Here is a 19,153-nt window from a genome sequence, read left to right as displayed (position 1 = left end):
GATTTAGTGACTGCTTGAAAATGGTATTTAAACCTGTTGAGTGATCTTTAAGCCCGTTACCCAATCAGGGAGCATTTGTTGCCCAGGAGTTGACATTTTGTGCATAGAGGAAACATCATATTCTCTGTTATCAAAAGCTTTTTCACCACAGTTCTTTCGGTTTTGCTGTCCTGATGTTTGGAGAAGAGAAAAAACTGACTCAGCATTGCAGCTGACTCTTAAGACGTGCTGTTGAAATAATCACTTTAGAATCCTTCTCTGTCATTATTCCAAATTTTTCATCACTGTGCTTTGCCAAGCAGTATTTGCTTTACTTTTTGCAGTTACTCAAGCACTGTCAGTCAGTAGGCTAATATAAAAACTCATGGTGTGTTCTTTGGGCTTTTCAAAATTATGTGTAAAAATATTAGATATGACAAATAGTAAGTTCTGTAAAGAGTTTGCTGTGTCTATATTAAATGCAGTGACAAGGGTGACATCCTCGCTGCTTTGTATGATATTTTTGTTCACCCTCTTTTGTTGTAATTAGCTCTGATCAGTGAGAGGTAATAATATTAACAGTAAAGTAAGACAAAATACATGTATAATAAGGACTGACCAAATATAACAACTGCCTGAATTGCTAGAAAATACGATACTGTTTAACGCTCTTTTTACAGTCTGAATACTTGTCCCTACTTCCATCCTAGAAGATCTGTGAGCAGTGTGTTAGGAAGGCTTTCAAGTGTTGATTGGGCAGCTTATTGTCAGGAGTGACCTCATGTTGCAGTCTATTTCTATTTAGACTGCAGGGTTTAGTGCAGCACTCCAGAAGTGCTGTCTGACAAGCAGCCGTTGGATCCCAGCAAGCAGCATGCATAACCAACAGCCAACATCACGCTTTGCTGCTTTTCAAATGAAGCATTTTTATCTGAAGTGCTCATTTGGGATAGCAAAAATAATCAGAATGGCCTGTAAAGTTCTGCTGCACAGGTAAATATATGAAAGAATAATGTTGCTTTGATATGATTGCAAATAAGACTTTTGAAACTTTGTGTGAGATTAAATATATATTTTGGAGATATAGTGAAATGAAATAATGTCACAACTGATATTTTTTTTTTTTAACAAGAAAAAAGAATCGGTGTGCAGCCAGTAAATTACCAAGAAAAACTTTTAAATGTTTTATCTCTAGTAATGTATTTCTCTATCTTAAGGTATGTTTTTACTGGGACGTTTTATGGGTCGGGAGACAGTGCAAAAGGTATTCTCAGGAGTGAGTTAGTATTATGAAACAAAGATGTTTACCTTTCTGTGTCTTGCTGTGTCATGCTGCGTTAAGGCTCTGTGTAGCAGTATAAATTACAGCTTTTAAAAAGTATCCTTGAACTGTGGTACATGGCTTCGGAAGTTGTAATTTTTTTTGGCTCAGAGGGATTGACACATTTCTTTCAAAAAGTGCTTCATTGCTAAAGTGATTAGTTGAAGATGTAAGATATTCTTTACGTAGTAAGAGGATTCTTCAGGCTTTGCAATACTGCTGATTTATGCACGTCTTGTACTGAGTACCTCTAATGCATCTAAAGGTGTTTAATAAAAGCACTGGTGAACGATCCTGTGCTGGGGGCTGAGGGTTGCGCAGTAAGATGGAAAATTTTGTTGTGAACCATGTCTGAAATCTTCTGAATTCTTTGGAGATGAGTTTGGTTTTCCCCATGCTTGACACAGTTCCTCATTGTCTCAAGTGGTAGAATAAAAGGCTTCCAGGTCATCAGAGTTTCTTATAAATAGTATTTGTACTTGTGCCCTTGACTGAGTTATTTTTGCTCTCTTTTACAACTAGAGTGTTGCAGTGTTGTATGCTCCAGTTGCCCTTCCCCCTGATTTGTCCTAGGTGTGACTGTGTTTTAATAGTAAACCGATTTCCGTGTGTGTAATTAGGTGATAGTGTTTTTAGAACACAAGCATACCTTTTTATAATGCAGCATTTGTGGAACTTGCAAAAATACTGAGGTTGGATACGTAAAACTAAGGTTTTTGTTTTGAAATCTTACTGGTCTTTTGCTGAGGTTCTTACTCATGCTCCTTCTCTCATCTTGTTTGTGAATCTGAACTTATTTACAGTTTTGTGTCTTATCTTTTTTTATTTCAAGTTTTGTCAAAACAAAGTGTGTTTATCAGAAAACTTCCTTTGTACAAGTAGTAGCGCTATGCAGGACTCCTGTGCACAGAAATGTCAATGAAATGTCAATATCTTAAAGCTATAAACTTTTGCTTACCATTTCTTTTGTTTGAAAGAAGAAAACAAAATGCAAGCATGTTCACCCTCAGTTGTTTGATCCAGCAGCTTTCAAATTAGTGGCTACAAGATCAGTCTCCTACATCAGGTGTTTTAATTTCCCAAAGCTATGTGGCAATGTATGTTTTGAAATAGTAGTTTAGTGCTGCCTGTTCTGTCAAAGCATTTGGAATAATCTGCTTTGGTCTTTTACCTCGGCAAACAAACAAATCATTAAATGAACTTGATTCCAAGTCATGTTTACATTAAAACAAAACCCAAACCAACCAAACAAAAAAAGAAATAAACTTCTGTGAGCACCTTCTTGTTCAGTTGTTACACGGTGTTGTTTAAATACAGTGCAGTTTGCTGTTGGGCCATTACAAGTTGTCTAAGCCAAAAGGGCGCATAATGATTTTTAAATAAATACTTTAATTACTTTCCTTATCAGCTAGCATTTAATTGAAAGTTCTTTATTGCTTGTGTTTCATCTACTTAGACGAAGGAAAAATAGAAAGACTGCTTGAGGTGGTCTAATTATCTTACCTCTCTGGTGGTGGAACTACTGATAAACTTGATAAGGTCTAACCAAGATATTTCTTGCTGTATTAAAACTATTCTTGGGTAAGCAGTGAGACTGACAACAGTCAGCGCAAGCAAGGCTGATAGCAGTCAAAACTATGTTGCAGAGGTAGTACCTGTTCAGTTATTTTCAGTTTGCTTTATGCATTCATGAAAATGATATTTAAAATCAACTTTGGCTGCCAACAGTGTTGTTGCATGGTAAAGAGTAGGCTTAAATTTTGTTTTTCAGCTTTTTGATCTTAGTTTTTATGTAACGGGAAGGAAAAAGAATTTATTTGCCTCCGTCCCCGCCTCCTAGTCAAAGTGAAATTAGTATTTATTTTTTTCTGAATAAGATACCTTAAGTTGCAACTCACTACCATTTATAGTGGAGTTTTCTTATTTTATTTCATTCTTAGTATATGTACTGCCACCATCTAAAATTCAAGTGTTCTGTTTATAATGAAAGATTTTGATCGTGTTATTGGACTGTAGAGGGACCACGTGCACACGTTAACTTGAACTTACTTGTGTTAGTTATGCTGATTTCTACCCTTCCACCCACTCAGGAGTTTAATATTCTAGGCTGAAGTGGCTTGTGCTAGGAGATTTCCAAGTGCTTTACAAAGAGCTAGCTCATGTCTCAAAACCTCTGGAATGTACCTGCCTTGCACTTGAAATGTAGCTGTCCTTGGAGACTGCTGCAGATCTGTTGAATGCTGCAGAATAGAATTATGCAACAGTCTGACAGGCAGGGAAGAACCTCTGTGAATTGCAACTGTGGAGGAAAGCAGAGTAATTTGGAATTTGCTTTAGGCAGCAAGGTTAAAATCTGCATTCTTAAGCAAGATGTCAGGAAATCTTTGGAGACTAAGTGATTAGTATTTCCCATGGGAAAGACTGTACATCTGAGAGCTTATAGTTTCATAATATACTGAGTACTGGCTCTTGAGAGACAGAAATCTGTATTGCTACTTCCACAACTTTCTGCCTTATGATGGCATTCTTTAAAATTTCTTCACCTAAATAATAAAGGGACTGCAAGTCAGTATTTTCTTTACATAATTTATTCTGCTTCTATTAGTCGCATTACATGCAGTCGTTAAGTGTTTTCTAAGTTGTTTTCTGTTGACTGCAAGACTTTTTAGTGTGATGTTTTTGCATTATGTTAACTTATTTCTTCTTCTTCTTTATTGCAGTGCTCATATCTCTCCCATAAGTATCTTGCCAGCCTCTGCAGAGTAAGTATAATGGAAATGTAAAATGTTTGATTTGCACTGTTGCTAGAACGTGCATAGAAGATATCTTTTTTCAAGAAAAAGAAATGCAGTAGGTTTGGTGATTACAGATTTGAATGAACATATTCTAGTGTGAAGGATTTTACTTATGGCATTTAACATTAATGCAGGAAAAATGTTATGTCTGTCAGTGTTGCTCGCTGCAGAAGCATGGGAGCACAGTATGGTAGAATCTAGATTCCAAAACACTTTGGTTTTATACTTAGATGTATCATAGGTGTTTGACTTTAAAATTATGATAGCATTCACATTTTTAGCCCCACTTCTAGTTGTTGATATTGAGTACAGTTCAGTGAAATTGTGTGTACAAATGCAGATGAAAAATAAACACACGATTCCAGAGTTAAAAATGGGGTAAAAGCATTTAAGATTCTTACAGGATGGTATTTTTGTAGGCCTAATTGCTAGTGAGCTGGCTAAGAAGCGCTGAACAGAGTAGTCTGTTTTTAAAGAATGCTGTTCTTTTCTTGATGTATCTTTGGGTGTATCCCGTGTCCTTGTTCGTTGTCTCTGCTGACTGTTGGCTCTTGCATTTTAAGATTACAGCCCTGTTCAGAGGGTGTTACAGCCAGCCATGCTGAAGTGGTACCTGCTCCAGGGTTGACTTTGACCTGCTTTGGACCTGGGAACCGATTGCCACATTAATATATTAGGCATTTATGGTTTTTTTTTGTGTATAGTTATTAAAAAAATATGTTAGTCATTGTAATGTGTTGATTACTCTTACATTACTGCTAATAGACTTCATAATACTTTCTGTAAATCTTACAAAATAAAAGACAGTAGGTACAGTAATTTCGACTGCCCTTTTGGGAAAGTTAGTTTCTTTTTGCCTTGAAGTACTTGTCATCAAAGATTCCTGGTGTGTGTAAAGTTTCCTGTTTCTGCCTTTCTGCATAGTTAATCAAAGCAGAAAGAGTTATTAATACGAATTCTCTGTCTTTTTCCCTTTTTAGCATTTTAGAAAGAACAATAAGAGCAGCTGTGGAACAGCATCTTTTCGACCTGCAGAGCAGCTTAGATAACGATCTTAAACATATACAGCAACACAGACTGGGCTGTAACAATGAAGCAAAAAATCCCAGTGGGGATGAGGAAGGATCTAACAACCAGTAAGATTTTTGTTGCAGCTGTGCTGAATTCTATAGGACTGTGTATCTTAACTCTTCCAAAACAAACTACCCCAATCCTCAACCCAAACCAAAAGTTAATGACTTCTGCTGTTAACTCCAATTTCTCTCCATATTTTAAACCAAATCAACTTCCATCAATTGCCAGTAATCAACAGCTCTTGAAGCAAGTATTGTAAATTGATCTTATAGCTAAAAATGTCGTGAAGTATAACTGCTTCACTGCTGAATTCTGTGGAAGTAGCACAAGAACTTAAATTTACTCAAGTTCTTTCATTCTTACCTGTTGTTGCTTGTGACATAATTTTACCATATGAAAGCTATTGTAGATGCTATTGCAGTTTCTTTACTCTTATCTTTCCATGTCAGTATAGCTATTTTACTGCTCTGGCTTCCAGTGTCAACGAAACAGCTAAAAACAGATAGTGTGAGCACTGTGGGTCTATTTGCATAGTTTCAGCCTCATTTGATCAGCTTTTATAGTTACTGTAAATCTTACCATGTTATTAGTGTAGCGATTGCCATGGCAGCATTGAGAAGCTGGTACATTTTGGTGCTTTATTAAATAGTTGTGACTAATACCTAAACTCCAAAAATGCATAGTTAACTAGGACTTCAGCACCTAAGTTCTTTTGTTGCTTCAGAGCCTTAAATACGTGAATTATTCAGAGACAGATGCTGTTTTCTAAGTTGTTCAGTCTTTGCTGGCTTTAGCAGTCTTATGACAAAAGGTCAGACTAAAGTTAGCAGTTGATCATAAAAGTAATAATCATTGCTGGTAACGATCAATTAAAACTGAGTTTTAGTGTTAAAGATTTTATGTCTTTGAAGTAATTTTTAAGTAAGAGGGTAACTGTCTGAAAGACATGTTGTAGCCAAATTCCTTCGGTTACAGACTAAGTGCTTTAAAGGCTGGCTGACTTCACAGAAGGGGAAGCTAAAAGTACCATCACTGCAGGTTTAAAACCAATATACTCTTCTGGCACAGCGGCTATTTCAAGGGCTTCTTCCTGATCATCGTTCCACTATGGATTAACTGTAATAGAGGATACATGATAGCATTCTTCAAAGAGGTCATCTGGGTCCTTTAAAGCAGTGCTGCCAGCAGATCATGCACAAGGCAAATACACAGTTAAATGAAGAAATAAAACATACAGTGATCCAGTGCAGATTTCTTAGAATTAATTTAAAGTAATTGACAGAATTGAGGAAAAAAAAAAAAGAGTTAAGATATCAGTTTCCAAACCATCTTGTTTAGTGTCTATATATCTGATAGAGGAGGAGCAGGTTTTAAAGTAGCTTGGAATTCTTTGTGAGCGAGGAGAAGGAAGGTAGGTTGTGATGAATTACAGAATTGTGGTAACAGAGGTGGTGGCATGTAAAGAATGTATGGACAAATGGTGTAAGCTAGTTTTAATCTGTTTGTACTGTTATAAGCCTTAAGTTGAAATCTAGGAAGATTAAATGTTGGAAATAATGGGATTTCTTACTGGAGAGGATGTGATACTAGCTATAAACTACCTGGCTTCAATATTGAGAGGAGTGTAGCCACAGCAACTTCATTGAGTTGTAGTAGTGTCAAGATGTCATTGCTTCTGGCTCTTCTGACTCAGCATAGTAAGTGGGGGGACACACGTATGCTTGACCATTAATACAAGAATCAAATAAATACATTTTAATATGTCTATCAGGTGCTGTTGTAGAAAACCTCAGAAGTATATATAAACTACATAAAAAATTAAATTTGCCTACAGGTGGTTGAAATTGCAGGTATTACTAGTATCTTTGGTCAGAATAATTTTGTTGAAGAAAAAAAACAAACACAAAACCCAAAGCCAAAACAACAAAACTGATGTTTGATATTGTTTAAGGAAAAATAGCGTAGTGTTTATTTTTCTTCTAAAGGTGGAACAACTAGTTCCTGAAGTCTTTCTGTTCTTATCTTTAGGAATGATGTTATTGAAGATAATGACACTGGTAGCAGTGAGAATACAGGAGACTGCTCTGAAGTATTGGTTTGCAATGATTTAGGCAGTGAAACTATGAAGCATGATACTGTAACTGAGGAAGAAGAAAGTGTTCAGGTGAGAGGAAGAGCCTCCAGTGTATGAAAATTATAACTTTCTGTGACTTTAGCAAAGTGCTTTAGAGATCCAAGTTTTCCTGATGGTTCTGATGTAGCCTTACATGGTGCTGTTGCTCTGTGCCATTCATCTTGTCTCTTTTCTTGTCTTCTCTGCTGTGCATGTTTTGTAAATATGCACAGAGATATTTTTGTGCAGCTTGTCTGGACTCTGACTAATGTTTTTCTGTTGGTCTTTAACAGGTACCAGCCCTTCCTTCTGCTCAGGTAAGTCAGTGTATCAGCAAGCACAGCACTGGTTAGAACAGTATCTGTGTTAGTAAAGGCTTCCTGAGGAGCAGAAGGTCTAGAGCTGCGATTGTGACCTGTCACACATTTGCCTGTATCAAGAAATGGTGGAAGTAGTAATTGCCTTGAGACTTTGCAGCCTCTTGACTGTGTTTGTAGTATGAAGGTGTGGTTTTGTAATTAGCTAATTACAGCCTTTTCTAGCTGTTTACAGTTTCTTCTGTGGTAGGCGTAGATATCCTGTTCTTTTCAACATGTCTTCATCTCCTTTCTAGTTGAAAGAGGTTCTGTTACTTCTCCTTGGACCTCTTTGCTTAGGTATTTGACTTCTGCTGTGCTGATAGCTCGTGTCCCTCCATACTGATGTGTACACTTAAAATTCTTACAGTCGAGGTGTTAGCAAAAGCAAAAGGAAAGAAAATTAGACTTGTGACCTCCTGAAGAGGTTCAGCGCTTAATATTGCCATCTTGAAAAGTATCAGGATTGACCATCTGTATTCCAAAGCAGAAAAATCTGTCTGAAGTGCTGCATGAGCACATATTGTGATGTGAAGCTAACATGCTTGTAGAAAATAAAATAGTTTTTCAAAAACTGTTTTGCTCAAAAAATGCAATGCTAATGGTACTTGAAGTTGCTGTTAAAGTTCAGAAAGCAACTGAAAACGTAAACCAACAAAGCACAGGGTAGTCAGGTGTCGTAGATGTAATTTTGGCTTTGCTTTTTTATATTATGCCTGAATTGAACAGCTTCATGTTGCTAGAAGAAGCAAGTGCTGTGTACAGTTTGAATGGAAGCCCAGTATTGTATCAACCATAAAGGCTGAAATAATTGTTTACCCTGTACAGTAAATGTGCCTCAGCTTTGCTTTGAGCTGCAGATTATTAGATCTTCACATACAATCAAATGTGAAGGTTTGTAGTATGTATGGCCTGAATTTGTAATGATGGCTTGAACTGTACCAGCATTTTTTATTAGTGAGCAGATGTCAGTCTCTTGTTCAGGGTATCTTTATGCGATCAAGCAATGCTGTAAAATATGTGCTGACAAAAATGAAACCAAGTATAACAGTAATATGCAAGAGAATATAGTTTCTACCACTCCGTACGAAATAGCACATATGCAGCTGTCAAATAAGCACTTCTAATGAAAAATTCAGATCTATAGTTCCTTATTTATTTGGTAAAAGTTTTGTTGTCATAAATCTAAATGATGAATTCTGTGGGTAGAGAGATTTGCTATACATGTGTAGAGAACTTTCTGCAATAGCTTTTAGCTTCTTGCCTTGCATCCATAAATCTTTCTGAGGGTTTCCTGAAAGATAACTAGATAAGCAAACCTATTGTTACTAGACTTAAATTAACTAGAAGAATTTAATGGGTCTGTGAACTTGAAAAGATAGAAATGGATGCCTTAGCATGGTGAAACTGAGTCTTGTCTGGAATCTGTGTTTTTATTAAAACAAAAATGTTGCTGCAGTGCTTTTCACTATTGTAACGTATTCTTCTCCTAGCCTTCTGTTGGCTTTCATGGATCCCAAATGACTCTTTTGACACTTAACAAGCCCATTTTTTTTCAACAGATCCTGCTAAACTAGATTATTATTTAAGAATTGCATTCTGTAAATTAAAATTTCACAGAATGTATTGATTGTCCAAGTGCTTTCCTGATGCATTAGTGCCAAATCTTGTTGTAAAAAAAATGGTTAGATTGTTTTCCTATGGTGCAAAATGCAAAAGCATGGTACTGCAATTAGTATTCACCTGAATTGGATAAAATATCCTTTATGTTAGCAAGGACCCTGTTGAAAATACAGGGTAGAGTTCTGTATTTCTGCTGTTAAGTCTTCCTGACTGGCTGTTGTAGATTATCTTTTATTTGTAGTAATTGTTCTAGGTTTTCAGTCTTTTGACAATGAAAGCCTTCAACAGAGAGCGAGTTTCTCATGTTAACTCCTAATACTTTACTTCCTCCTGAATTCCTAGTTAAAATACATGCTGAGCTTTAGAAATCAAAACTTGGAAAATATAAGTGGAGATGGAGAAACAAAAATGGCAGATCGGTGGCTTTTCAGTGCATTTTATGCAGTTTCAGTGGTTTCAAAGAACAGCTGAGAAACGTGAATTACACTTCTTACGAAGTATGTGCGCTTCAGAGTTCCAAGCATGTTTCTGTGCAAGGAATATAAAGGGGAACATGATGCTTAGGAGCGCACAGTGATGCATAGATAGATGTGCTTTTGTTGCCATATCTGATGTCTTTCTTGGCCTTTTGTGCTTTTTGATACATTTTTGCCCATTGGTATCAGTGATAAGGTGGCATTCTGGGGTGAAGTTTCGGGTTTTTCAGTGTTAGTTTCTACCTTCGTAGAAACCATGCCATTTCAAATGTTATTGGAGAGTTGGATCTTTAGGGGAGATGTTAAAGGGAGATGTTGGTTTACCTATATGAAAGGAGTTTTGAAGGGGCGTGTAGGGTTGTGGGAAACAAGATGTGCGTGTGAGCTCTCCTATAGGTCTGAAAGGGAAACATAAGCAGCTGTTTCTGCAACGGCAGTAACTGTGACTATGCAAGACTTGCACAGCTCACTTCCAGGGTGGAAATTATCTGCTGGAGTATGAGGAATGACATGTAATTAAAAATTGTTTCCCTGAACTGGAATTTGACTTGAAGACTGAAATAATGTAAACAAAATAATGGAGCTTTGTCTGATAAGAGTGAATATTACTATCAGCAGTGTAAAACTGGCAACTGTTATGTATATTTGAACTCCCCAGGTAACTTGATTTTAGATTCAGACACTTTCAAGATCATTTGTGAGAACTTCTCAAAGTCTAAACCCAAATGCAATCTGTTATTTTAAAATGACATTTTATGTTTCAAATTTCTTACATTCCCCCAAGTAAGGCGCTTCTTGAAGAAATCAAGTACTGGGCTTTGGTGTAAATACTTGAAGCAGTCAGGCTGGCTGTGCCAACTTTTAGTGAATAAAATAGTGACATGTGTTCATCTGAACTTGTTTTGTGAGATAGTGTCATAGAAATGCCAACATTTATTCCTCCCCTTCCAGTTCTGTTCCTGCTTTATTTAGTAACAGGGATTAGTAGCTCCTTTTAGAAAGTCTGTCAGACTTGTTTCATTTCATATATGCTGAGCACAAGTCTACATCCAACTCAGTTATTTTTCGAGACTGGGATATACTTATTGCCATGATTTTAGGCATCCCAAACTTCATGCTATGATTGACAATTTGTGGTAGACCTATTGGTGTTAATATGTAAAAGAAGTAATAAAAAATGGTTTGCCTGAAGAGGGAAAGTCATTGTCTGTCTTCTAGTGATTAAAACACCTGGTTACTGGCCTTAAATGTAAAAATACTGTGTGGTTAAAAAGTATGATTTCCATCCCCACGCAAGAAGCTGTCCTTGTAGTTCTTGAGAGTGTTTTTGTGGCCAGAGATGATTACAGATTTTTTTTTCAGCTGAGAATGCCGTTCCTAAATCTTTCTAAACATGCTTTTTGCCAGCAGACTGCAGACGTATTATTGAAACCATGTGATGAAGCTGCGGATGTTGGTGGAGAAGATAATAGTGAAGGGTATGTATTTTTCTTTAGTCACTGACATGGCAGAATGTGTAACTTCGGGTTTGAAATGTAAAGTGTACCAAACCGTGATTGGTGACAACACAGTATGACATGAGGGAGGTGAAATTAAACATGTAATTTTTCACACATGAAAACAGAGAGGATAAGATGGAGTTGCCTTTTTTATGATGTTGATATAAAAGACATGGAACTTTATGCACTTAAAAGAAAAAAATAAGTACAAAGCCTATATATGTCATGGCTTTTTTTCTGAACAACCCTATGTTCTGGGCAACAGAAACAGAACAAAAAAATTATTTTCTTTAAAAATTTTGGATACATTTTATTCCTCTTAATGATTGAAGAATTAATGCTGCTGGTAATAGTGACTAGCCAGAAAAGTTCAAGCTCTTTTGCAGTTTGAGTTCAGGACTGATTGAAATTTCAGTTTGAGTTGAATTGATTTTGAAAATATTTATTCCCAGTTTGAGAATGAAGGTCAGAGCTGGTTTTGTTTACAACTGGTTCAAGTCCAGTTGTTGTTTACATGCTTCAGCTTGAAATTCTGTGTGAAGAACAAGGGTGGGGAGGGGGGGAAGCAATGAAACTTTTGCTCCCCAGAATTTTAATTTTCAGTTTAAGGAAATACTTTGCATATATTCTAAAGCTGGACGAGGGAATGTAAGGGGAGTGTATTGTATTTACTGTCCATTAAGAAATTGTATTTAAAATCATAACTATGTTTGTGTCTGCTTTTTAGGCAAAATAGTATATTGCTTGGGGGCAATGATAGAATATCTTCAGAGATGTTTCTGGTAAGATGTTTCATTTATGTACAGACACACAGCATCTTATAAGTTTATATAAATAAACAAAAAAAACACCCCCAAAACCAAACAAAAATTAAAACCAATAAATTTAACTTATAACATCTTATGTTGGTTGGTCTGCTGCAAGGTTTGCAAAACCTCTGTTAGAAATCTCATCATGCTTCACGGAAACTTTTGGCAGCAGAGCAAGCTTGTACTTAAGCATCTCCTGTAAGGAATGTTTTGTAATGCAAATACTGACTACTGTTGCAGGTTGGGGGGAAGATTGTTTAGAATTCCTTGAGTTAGGAAGGAAGAGTTCACCACTACCCCCCCACCCCCCCCCACCCCCCCCCCCCCCCGAAATATTCCAGAAGTGCTGGAACTGGCACTGATTAGGGACTTGATTTCCAGGTGCTAAATAATAATGAAACTGTTCTGTTATTTAAATACAGGATTCAAGTAGCAAGACTTGTGATCTTAATGCAAATACTGATTCAGAGGTGTCAGGGGATGGCAACATTAATGTTTCTGAGGAGGCTCTGGGTGTGCAAGTACCGCGTCTAGATCTGAAGAATGTATCTGATGGTGACAAATGGGAAGGTAATTTTCACCCTTTAGCTCACAATATAGTTAGCTAGTAATGATAAGTAGAACACTTTACAAAGTAGAAGCAGCAGACAACTTACATTCTTTTCTGTAGTTTGAATAATATGTTCTATACACATGGTAAGATAGGTCCCATCTTGTTTCAGAACTATCTGCAACTTAAGGAAAATGGTAAAGAAAAAAAATCAAAGGAGCAACTAAAGAAAGCAAAAAAGCTTAAGTTTCATAACAGAGATTTGGGTGGTTTTGTTGTTGTTGGGTTTTTTGTATGTTTTTGTTTGTTTTGTTTTGATTTTTAAGCGGCTTTTGGTTCTCAGGACCCTGAGACCTTGTCCTTGAAAACATTTTCTCTAATTATGTCATATAGTTAATATTCACACTGGGTCGTTTGTTTTTCTTTTTTTAAAATGTAAGCTATTGAAGTTCTAATACTAACTGAATTTGACTTAAAATCATGAAATGCTAAACACAGCAATTTATATTTCATTTATTCTGAAAAATATGTTGGTTTTGTTTTAAACATCAGGAATGTCAGATGTTGATTTCAAGATGTCATTGGAGAATTTGAAACCGCTCTCAAGTTTTCAAATAAAATCTAAAGTTGCAGATGGATATTATTTCTGTGCCCCATCTCCCTCCGTTGTTTGGATTTTAGGAAAAGCAAAATGTTTGAAACATAGTTTTCTCTCAGACAGGATTCCTTGTTTGTGACCTTGATCTTCATGGCCTTCCAGGTTTAGCAAGCCCCTAAATTTGTGACTTTACTGAACTTTGTTGCTCAAATGTCTGGTAATAAGTGTTTAGACTGTTGTTTTTTTTGTGTAAAAACATAACCCCTTTGTAATCAGAGCAAACCACTCTTGTCAAGATCTACTTTCCAAAGCACTTACCTTTTCACATGTTCCTTATCCTGTTTCTTCTGCCTGATGTTGATATTCTGAATCATCATACCTTACAAAATCCAAGTGATACAATTTGCTAAAATACTGTGAACTGTGACCGACAGTACAATGGCCACAGTCCACCTGTTTCCAGTTTTATATTGTGAAAACAACTTGGTAGATACAGTACAGATTTACTACGCAGGGATGAGTTTTTAACTTACAGCAGGCTGTTCCAGTGACAGCTATTCTTGGAGATGTCTGTGTCACAGCTACATGTTAGTTAAGATGTTGGTAGCAAAGAATGACTGCACTTAATTTCTGGTTGCTGTGTTACAAATACCAAAGTTGGTGAGGTATACTTGGAATGTGTGTAGTTTTAACAGTGCAGGATATAGTTGTAGCATGTCAGCACATAAAGTTTTGTCCTGAAGCTCAAATGGTGATAATTTACTGTTAATTTGTCACCACTATTGATTATTCTCCAAATTGCCTGCATGAATCAATGCTTTCCTTTTATTAACTCTTTTACAAATGATGGGGGTTGCAACTTGTGGTAGTCTTGCTTAGATTTGTAAAATATTTGCTGTTTGGCCTTGAGCCCCTAGCAGACTGTACATTCAGTCAATTTGCAGGCATCTGAAGACACTGAGTCCAGATTCTCATTCTTGTTGCTCAAGTTAATAACTTTGTCTAAAGTTTAACTGCTTATGTTCTCAGTGTTTTATTTACATTAATTGCTTACTTGCAAATTACATTTTGTTGCATCCTCTATTTGTGTTAACCTGATTTAATACGTGTTCTCAGAAGGTTTGTGGCTTCCATTTTCATGATTTCCTTAAATCTGCTCATAAAAGTTGCTTTGGTTTTACTTACCCAAGTGGCTTTATTACCCTTACTTTGAAAAGAAAGTAGCATATCTGTATATAAATTTATATTATAAGCTTCTTGGTAGTAAAATCAGGATATTTTGCAAGCGGTGTTATTTCATTGCAACGTATTTTAACTTTGACTGTTCTTCAGTCCTGTTTAGGATGGTTATTAGGATCTCTGCCTTCCAAGGCACTGCAAGTCCTGGTGGCATTCCATCAAAGCAGATTGGCTTTGTAAAGAAGTCTATACTAGTCCAAATCTCATTACAATATTTGGGTTATTAAAGCCGATGTTATAGCAAACTTAAAGGCCTGTAACCAACAGTTCTTGAAAATGAACATCAGATACTTGCTGGCTTAAGACTAAAATGCAGATCAATTAATCTGTATTTATGAGTATCTTTTCTGCATTTGTCCTGCTTTTTGGAAATCACTGCCATCTCTATTATTTAAGAGCTGTGAGCAAAAACATGTTTAGAACTTGTCTTTTGTTAATGTGAGGATGCATGAGACCCTTGTTAAACTACAATAAGTCTTTACTACTTCTGTGTCAGTTCTTTGTAAACCTTTTCAGTAAAAAGTTCAAATTCGCTAAGGACTGAGCATCCTTACCTGCCATTGAAATTTCTTGGAAGCTGAGAGTGCTCAGAGCCTGGCCCAAAAGATGGGATGTTTTTCCCTGGTACTGTATCTTCCTGCTTTACATGTTATGTATAGTTTGTTCTGACTGTGCTGTGTGTTCACTTTAGTATTTTTGCCATTCTTTTTCATTTTATTAGCGCCATGCCCTATCACTTTTCCCCTCATTGATTTCAAAACAATGCATCTGCAGAGAGAAGGGGAGGGTAAGTATGGTTCGCCATACGTTCAGTTATCTGCCTTTTGATAGTTTATGGTTTGCTTTCTAACTAACCCTTCACCTGCTGTCCCTTATATCTTGGGAATGTTCTGATCTGCAGTTTTTTTGTTTACTTTTTTTGTAAAAGGTCCCCTTCTTGTACTGTGTAAACAGGCAAGATTATACCTTAAAAACAAAACAAAAAGTCCCAATAATACTTAGTAAATGTACAATGGAAAGCAGGTACAAGGGTTATTTTCTTTTAAAGATTACTTTGTGGGTCTTACTGTTGTTCTGCACACTTTGAACCCAGTTTTCAAATTTCTGATTTGAACTGGAAAATATAGGCAATCTTTCAAAAGGAAAAGGGGGGTGGGATTTTAAATTCAAGTTCTGGAAGGCCATGTCAGCCTTTTGTTAGACAGCGAGAAAACAATATTTAAGAATTGTAAGGGATGTTAGCAACTAAATTTCTGTAAGGATTTAAAATCACTGATTGTTTTGGAATCCCCTGCCTAAAAGAAATCACCTTCCACAAGTTAAGAAATCTCTTTTTCTCAGTGGTGTCAAGACTGATTTAAACTTAAAGACCCAACAACACTCTTAAGACTTAAGCCAATGGGCATTGTACCTAAAGAGGTATTGTGAGGCTTATCTTCTTCAAAACCAAGAGGACAATCTTTCGAAATACATGTGTAAGGTATGAAAATTAATTTCCACAGCAAAACATTGCAATGGACAAAAATATATTCTTCTAACTTTGGATTTGTGATACGTAAATAAGGCGCTCTCACACTGTTGAACTGCTCAGATACGCATACTCCCAAGATACACTTTGAAAAAGGGATCCTAGTGTGCATACTTCATTTCAGTACCTTTTTCTTTCAATTGTTACATGACAGAATTTGTAGCTTTCTGATGTATTTCAATGTTTTTATTCACTTTGTGTATGACACCACATCCTTTATAGCATACAAGACTAAGCATTGGGTACGTGTTTTTGTTTCCTTTTGACTCTTGTTTATAATTCTGTTAACAGAGAAGTACCATTTTGTGTCCCTTTTTTTATCTTCTAGATCCATTTCCTGCTTTTAAATCTTGGCAGGAAGACAGTGAGTCTGGAGAAGCTCAGCTTTCCCCGCAGGCTGGAAGGATGACTAATCATCCATTGGAAGAGGACTGTCATCCAATACTGTCACATCGTAGTTTGGATTTTGGGCAAAGCCAGCGCTTCTTACATGATCCAGAAACGTTAGATTCTTCATCCAAAGCACTTTCTTTTGTTAGGTATGTATTTTAATGCAATTTGGTGGGTGTTGGGGCAGGAGATGCTACTGCCAGTATGAAAAAACAGCTGTTTAAGAACCTCACGGCTTTTCATTATATGAATTTATTGAAGATCAAGGTAAAATATAGCATTATGTGGCCATTTGGCTGTTCTGCCTGCCCAGGAACTGCCATACTGAGTCAGACCAGAGGTTCGTCTGGGATGGTATTGTGTCTCTCAAAGGGGCCGCTGGCAGATGCTGAGGGAAAGAGTATAAAAATAGGGCAAGCTTGCACAGATTTCCCTGGCATTTGGTCAGGGCCTCTGATAACCCGCTGTAATGCCACTTCCTGGGCTGGAGGTAGTATTTATATCCTTTGTTTACCAGTACTGGACTGCTTGTCTATGACTTTGTGTAAGTTGTGGCGCTTTTTTTTTTGTTTTTTTTTTTAAGTAGCATGAATATCTGCCTTCATGTTGCGTAATTTTGGATTTGTTTTGTGTAGCGTGTTGTCCACTGCCCGGTAAAGTGAGCCAGGTTACACAAACTATTGCAGCTAAAGCGTGTGGTAATGGTTTGGGCAGCTTCTTCATTTGGGCTGCGGAAAGCCTTCATTCAAAAGGGGTGTAGGAAAGTATCGGCTGTTAGAGGGAGAGGCGTGGGACAGCAGTACGGTGCAGGGGTAGGGCTCTTAATGCAGGTCCTCTCCTGCAGATTTAGAGGATCAAGTCTGTTTAACCCAGTGTATGAAAGTAGAGTTGTAATTGAACAAGCTGCAAGTTACTTGTGTGACACAGCTGGGGAGTGTGACCCTTCAAAGCTGTAAATACCCTGTGACCTGTGCTGTCTGCTACCCTTACTATGGAAGGGGATTTAAGAAGGATTTCCATGCTTGTTAGGGAAGAAGCGAAGTCATAATAATGAGAACATCTGGAACAGGAAGGACCAAGTTTGCAGTCTCCAATTCTCTATGACATAGGTTTATTGAAGCAAAAGGACAGTTGCCCCAGTTTTCTCCACATAGCCGCAGGAGGTAGTTGACAAGTACTGTTAAAATGATGGAAAAGACTGAGGTGCAGAAAAGTGCTGATTGTAATCACTGTTCTCCTCATTCTGAAACAAATAAGGATCTATGTGAGCAGATTATTAGGTTAGTATTTCTAGTACCTTGAACTATGTAGATGTCACTAGCTGTGCTGAGGGATCTTTCAGGCACCTTGTGTAATAAGTGTACAAGAAAATTCTCATGGTCAGGCTCGAGGTAAAAAGGCTTTTCACCAGCAGCAAATGTCAGGGAGCTGAACAAGTACAAAAGACGATTTAAAACCGGGATCATGTACTCCAGAAATATATTAGTAAGGCCGACAGGTGATGCAGATGTTTTTTAGATAAGTATCTAATAACGTGCCTAAGACAGTTAAGTGGAGTTGTGTAATTACCAAGGATTGTTCAGCGGTAGCTCCTAGCCTAGGCTTTATTCTGTGCCCAATACTTCCAGAAGTACTGAGTGTCTGGTAATTTAGGTAAGTAGCCTAGCCACCAGAAAGATCTGAACTGTTTTAATGATATTGTAATGAATGGTAACATTAGTTTATTACACTTGAATTTCAAATACTCTTTTTCTGTTGGGGGTATTGCTGAAATTAGAGAGGAAAAAATAACACATACGTTTTGAAGGCAGCAGATCAAAGCATTGTGAATCAGTGAGTAAATAGCTCTGACTGAAAGCCTGAAAAGAAGGGATTATGAACTGGAGAAAAAAAATGAAGTTAGTCATCTGTTACTCAAACATACAAGTTCTTCGCACTCAATTATTTAAATGACATTTTAAAAATGTTTTTAATACAGAACACGAAGAGCATCCTTCAGCTCAAAAGATGACAAAAGGGAAGACAAGACACCTTATCAGCTTGTCAAGAAATTACAGAAAAAAATAAAGCAATTTGAGGAACAGTTTGAGAAAGAGAAAAACAGTAAGGTAAGTTTCCACTTCTGCTTTTACTCAGGATGAAGGGCTGTATGGTGGAGGTAAGGTACTTCTTGTAGTCCCTCACTGAGTAACTGGGGGTTCACAAACGAGAACAATTTTGTTGCACACTATCTGCAAAAGTGAGCTGAGCAACAGCAATACTAGAAAGTGTGCTGTAGCGCCTGGGCCCAAGGGAGGGCAGACGGTGACATTTACGCGGTGAGACCGAGGGGATATCAGATGAGGTAGTGGAGAGGCAGAAGCATCTTGCCGCTCTCTGGTTCACCTTCTGATGTCTTCTTTCAAGTTTATTTTCACAAGTGTCAGTTATGTCGGCACTGAGATCTGATCTGGTACAAAGAGTGGCATCCATGTTACTAGTCACATCCGCTGTCATAAATATTACCACATCTTGAAAGAAGTGTATAAACAAGATTGTGTGTGTTTTCATAAAATGTAGTTTGTTTGTATTACTTTTCAGCCCTCCTACAGTGATATTGCAGCCAATCCAAAAGTTTTAAAATGGATGACTGAACTTACCAAATTAAGAAAGCAAATAAAAGGTAAGAGATGCTTCAGTTTCTGGTTTTCTACAAACACAGATTATCTGTGTTTCTAAAATGGCTAAGTCATTCAGTAAAATTCCACAGGACAGTAAAAATGTTTCATTTCTAGATTCTGAACTATTCCAAACTAAAAAAGTA

General features: G+C 37.0%; 1 protein-coding gene across 6 annotated transcripts in view; it reads left to right on the top strand.

Moving 5' to 3' along the window:
- Positions 1–19,153, top strand: part of FAM13B (family with sequence similarity 13 member B) — a 51,117-nt gene that overhangs the window by 23,166 nt on the left and 8,798 nt on the right. For 2 of the 6 annotated variants that reach the window (XM_037397256.1, XM_037397261.1), the window contains exons 8-18: positions 4,021–4,062; positions 5,076–5,231; positions 7,198–7,333; positions 7,576–7,599; positions 11,145–11,215; positions 11,964–12,018; positions 12,468–12,615; positions 15,154–15,219; positions 16,289–16,499; positions 18,329–18,458; positions 18,931–19,012. In XM_037397256.1, the coding sequence (XP_037253153.1) occupies positions 4,021–4,062; positions 5,076–5,231; positions 7,198–7,333; positions 7,576–7,599; positions 11,145–11,215; positions 11,964–12,018; positions 12,468–12,615; positions 15,154–15,219; positions 16,289–16,499; positions 18,329–18,458; positions 18,931–19,012 (1,121 nt within the window). The remainder of the gene's footprint in view (positions 1–4,020; positions 4,063–5,075; positions 5,232–7,197; positions 7,334–7,575; positions 7,600–11,144; positions 11,216–11,963; positions 12,019–12,467; positions 12,616–15,153; positions 15,220–16,288; positions 16,500–18,328; positions 18,459–18,930; positions 19,013–19,153) is intronic. The other 4 variants (XM_037397257.1, XM_037397258.1, XM_037397260.1 and 1 more) reach the window with 4 other exon arrangements.

The sequence above is a fragment of the Falco rusticolus genome, chromosome 8 (assembly GCF_015220075.1).
Source record: "Falco rusticolus isolate bFalRus1 chromosome 8, bFalRus1.pri, whole genome shotgun sequence".
Lineage (NCBI taxonomy): Eukaryota > Metazoa > Chordata > Aves > Falconiformes > Falconidae > Falco > Falco rusticolus.
The sequence above is the reverse complement of the archived record's forward strand: the minus strand, read 5'-3'. Positions and strand labels throughout refer to the sequence as shown.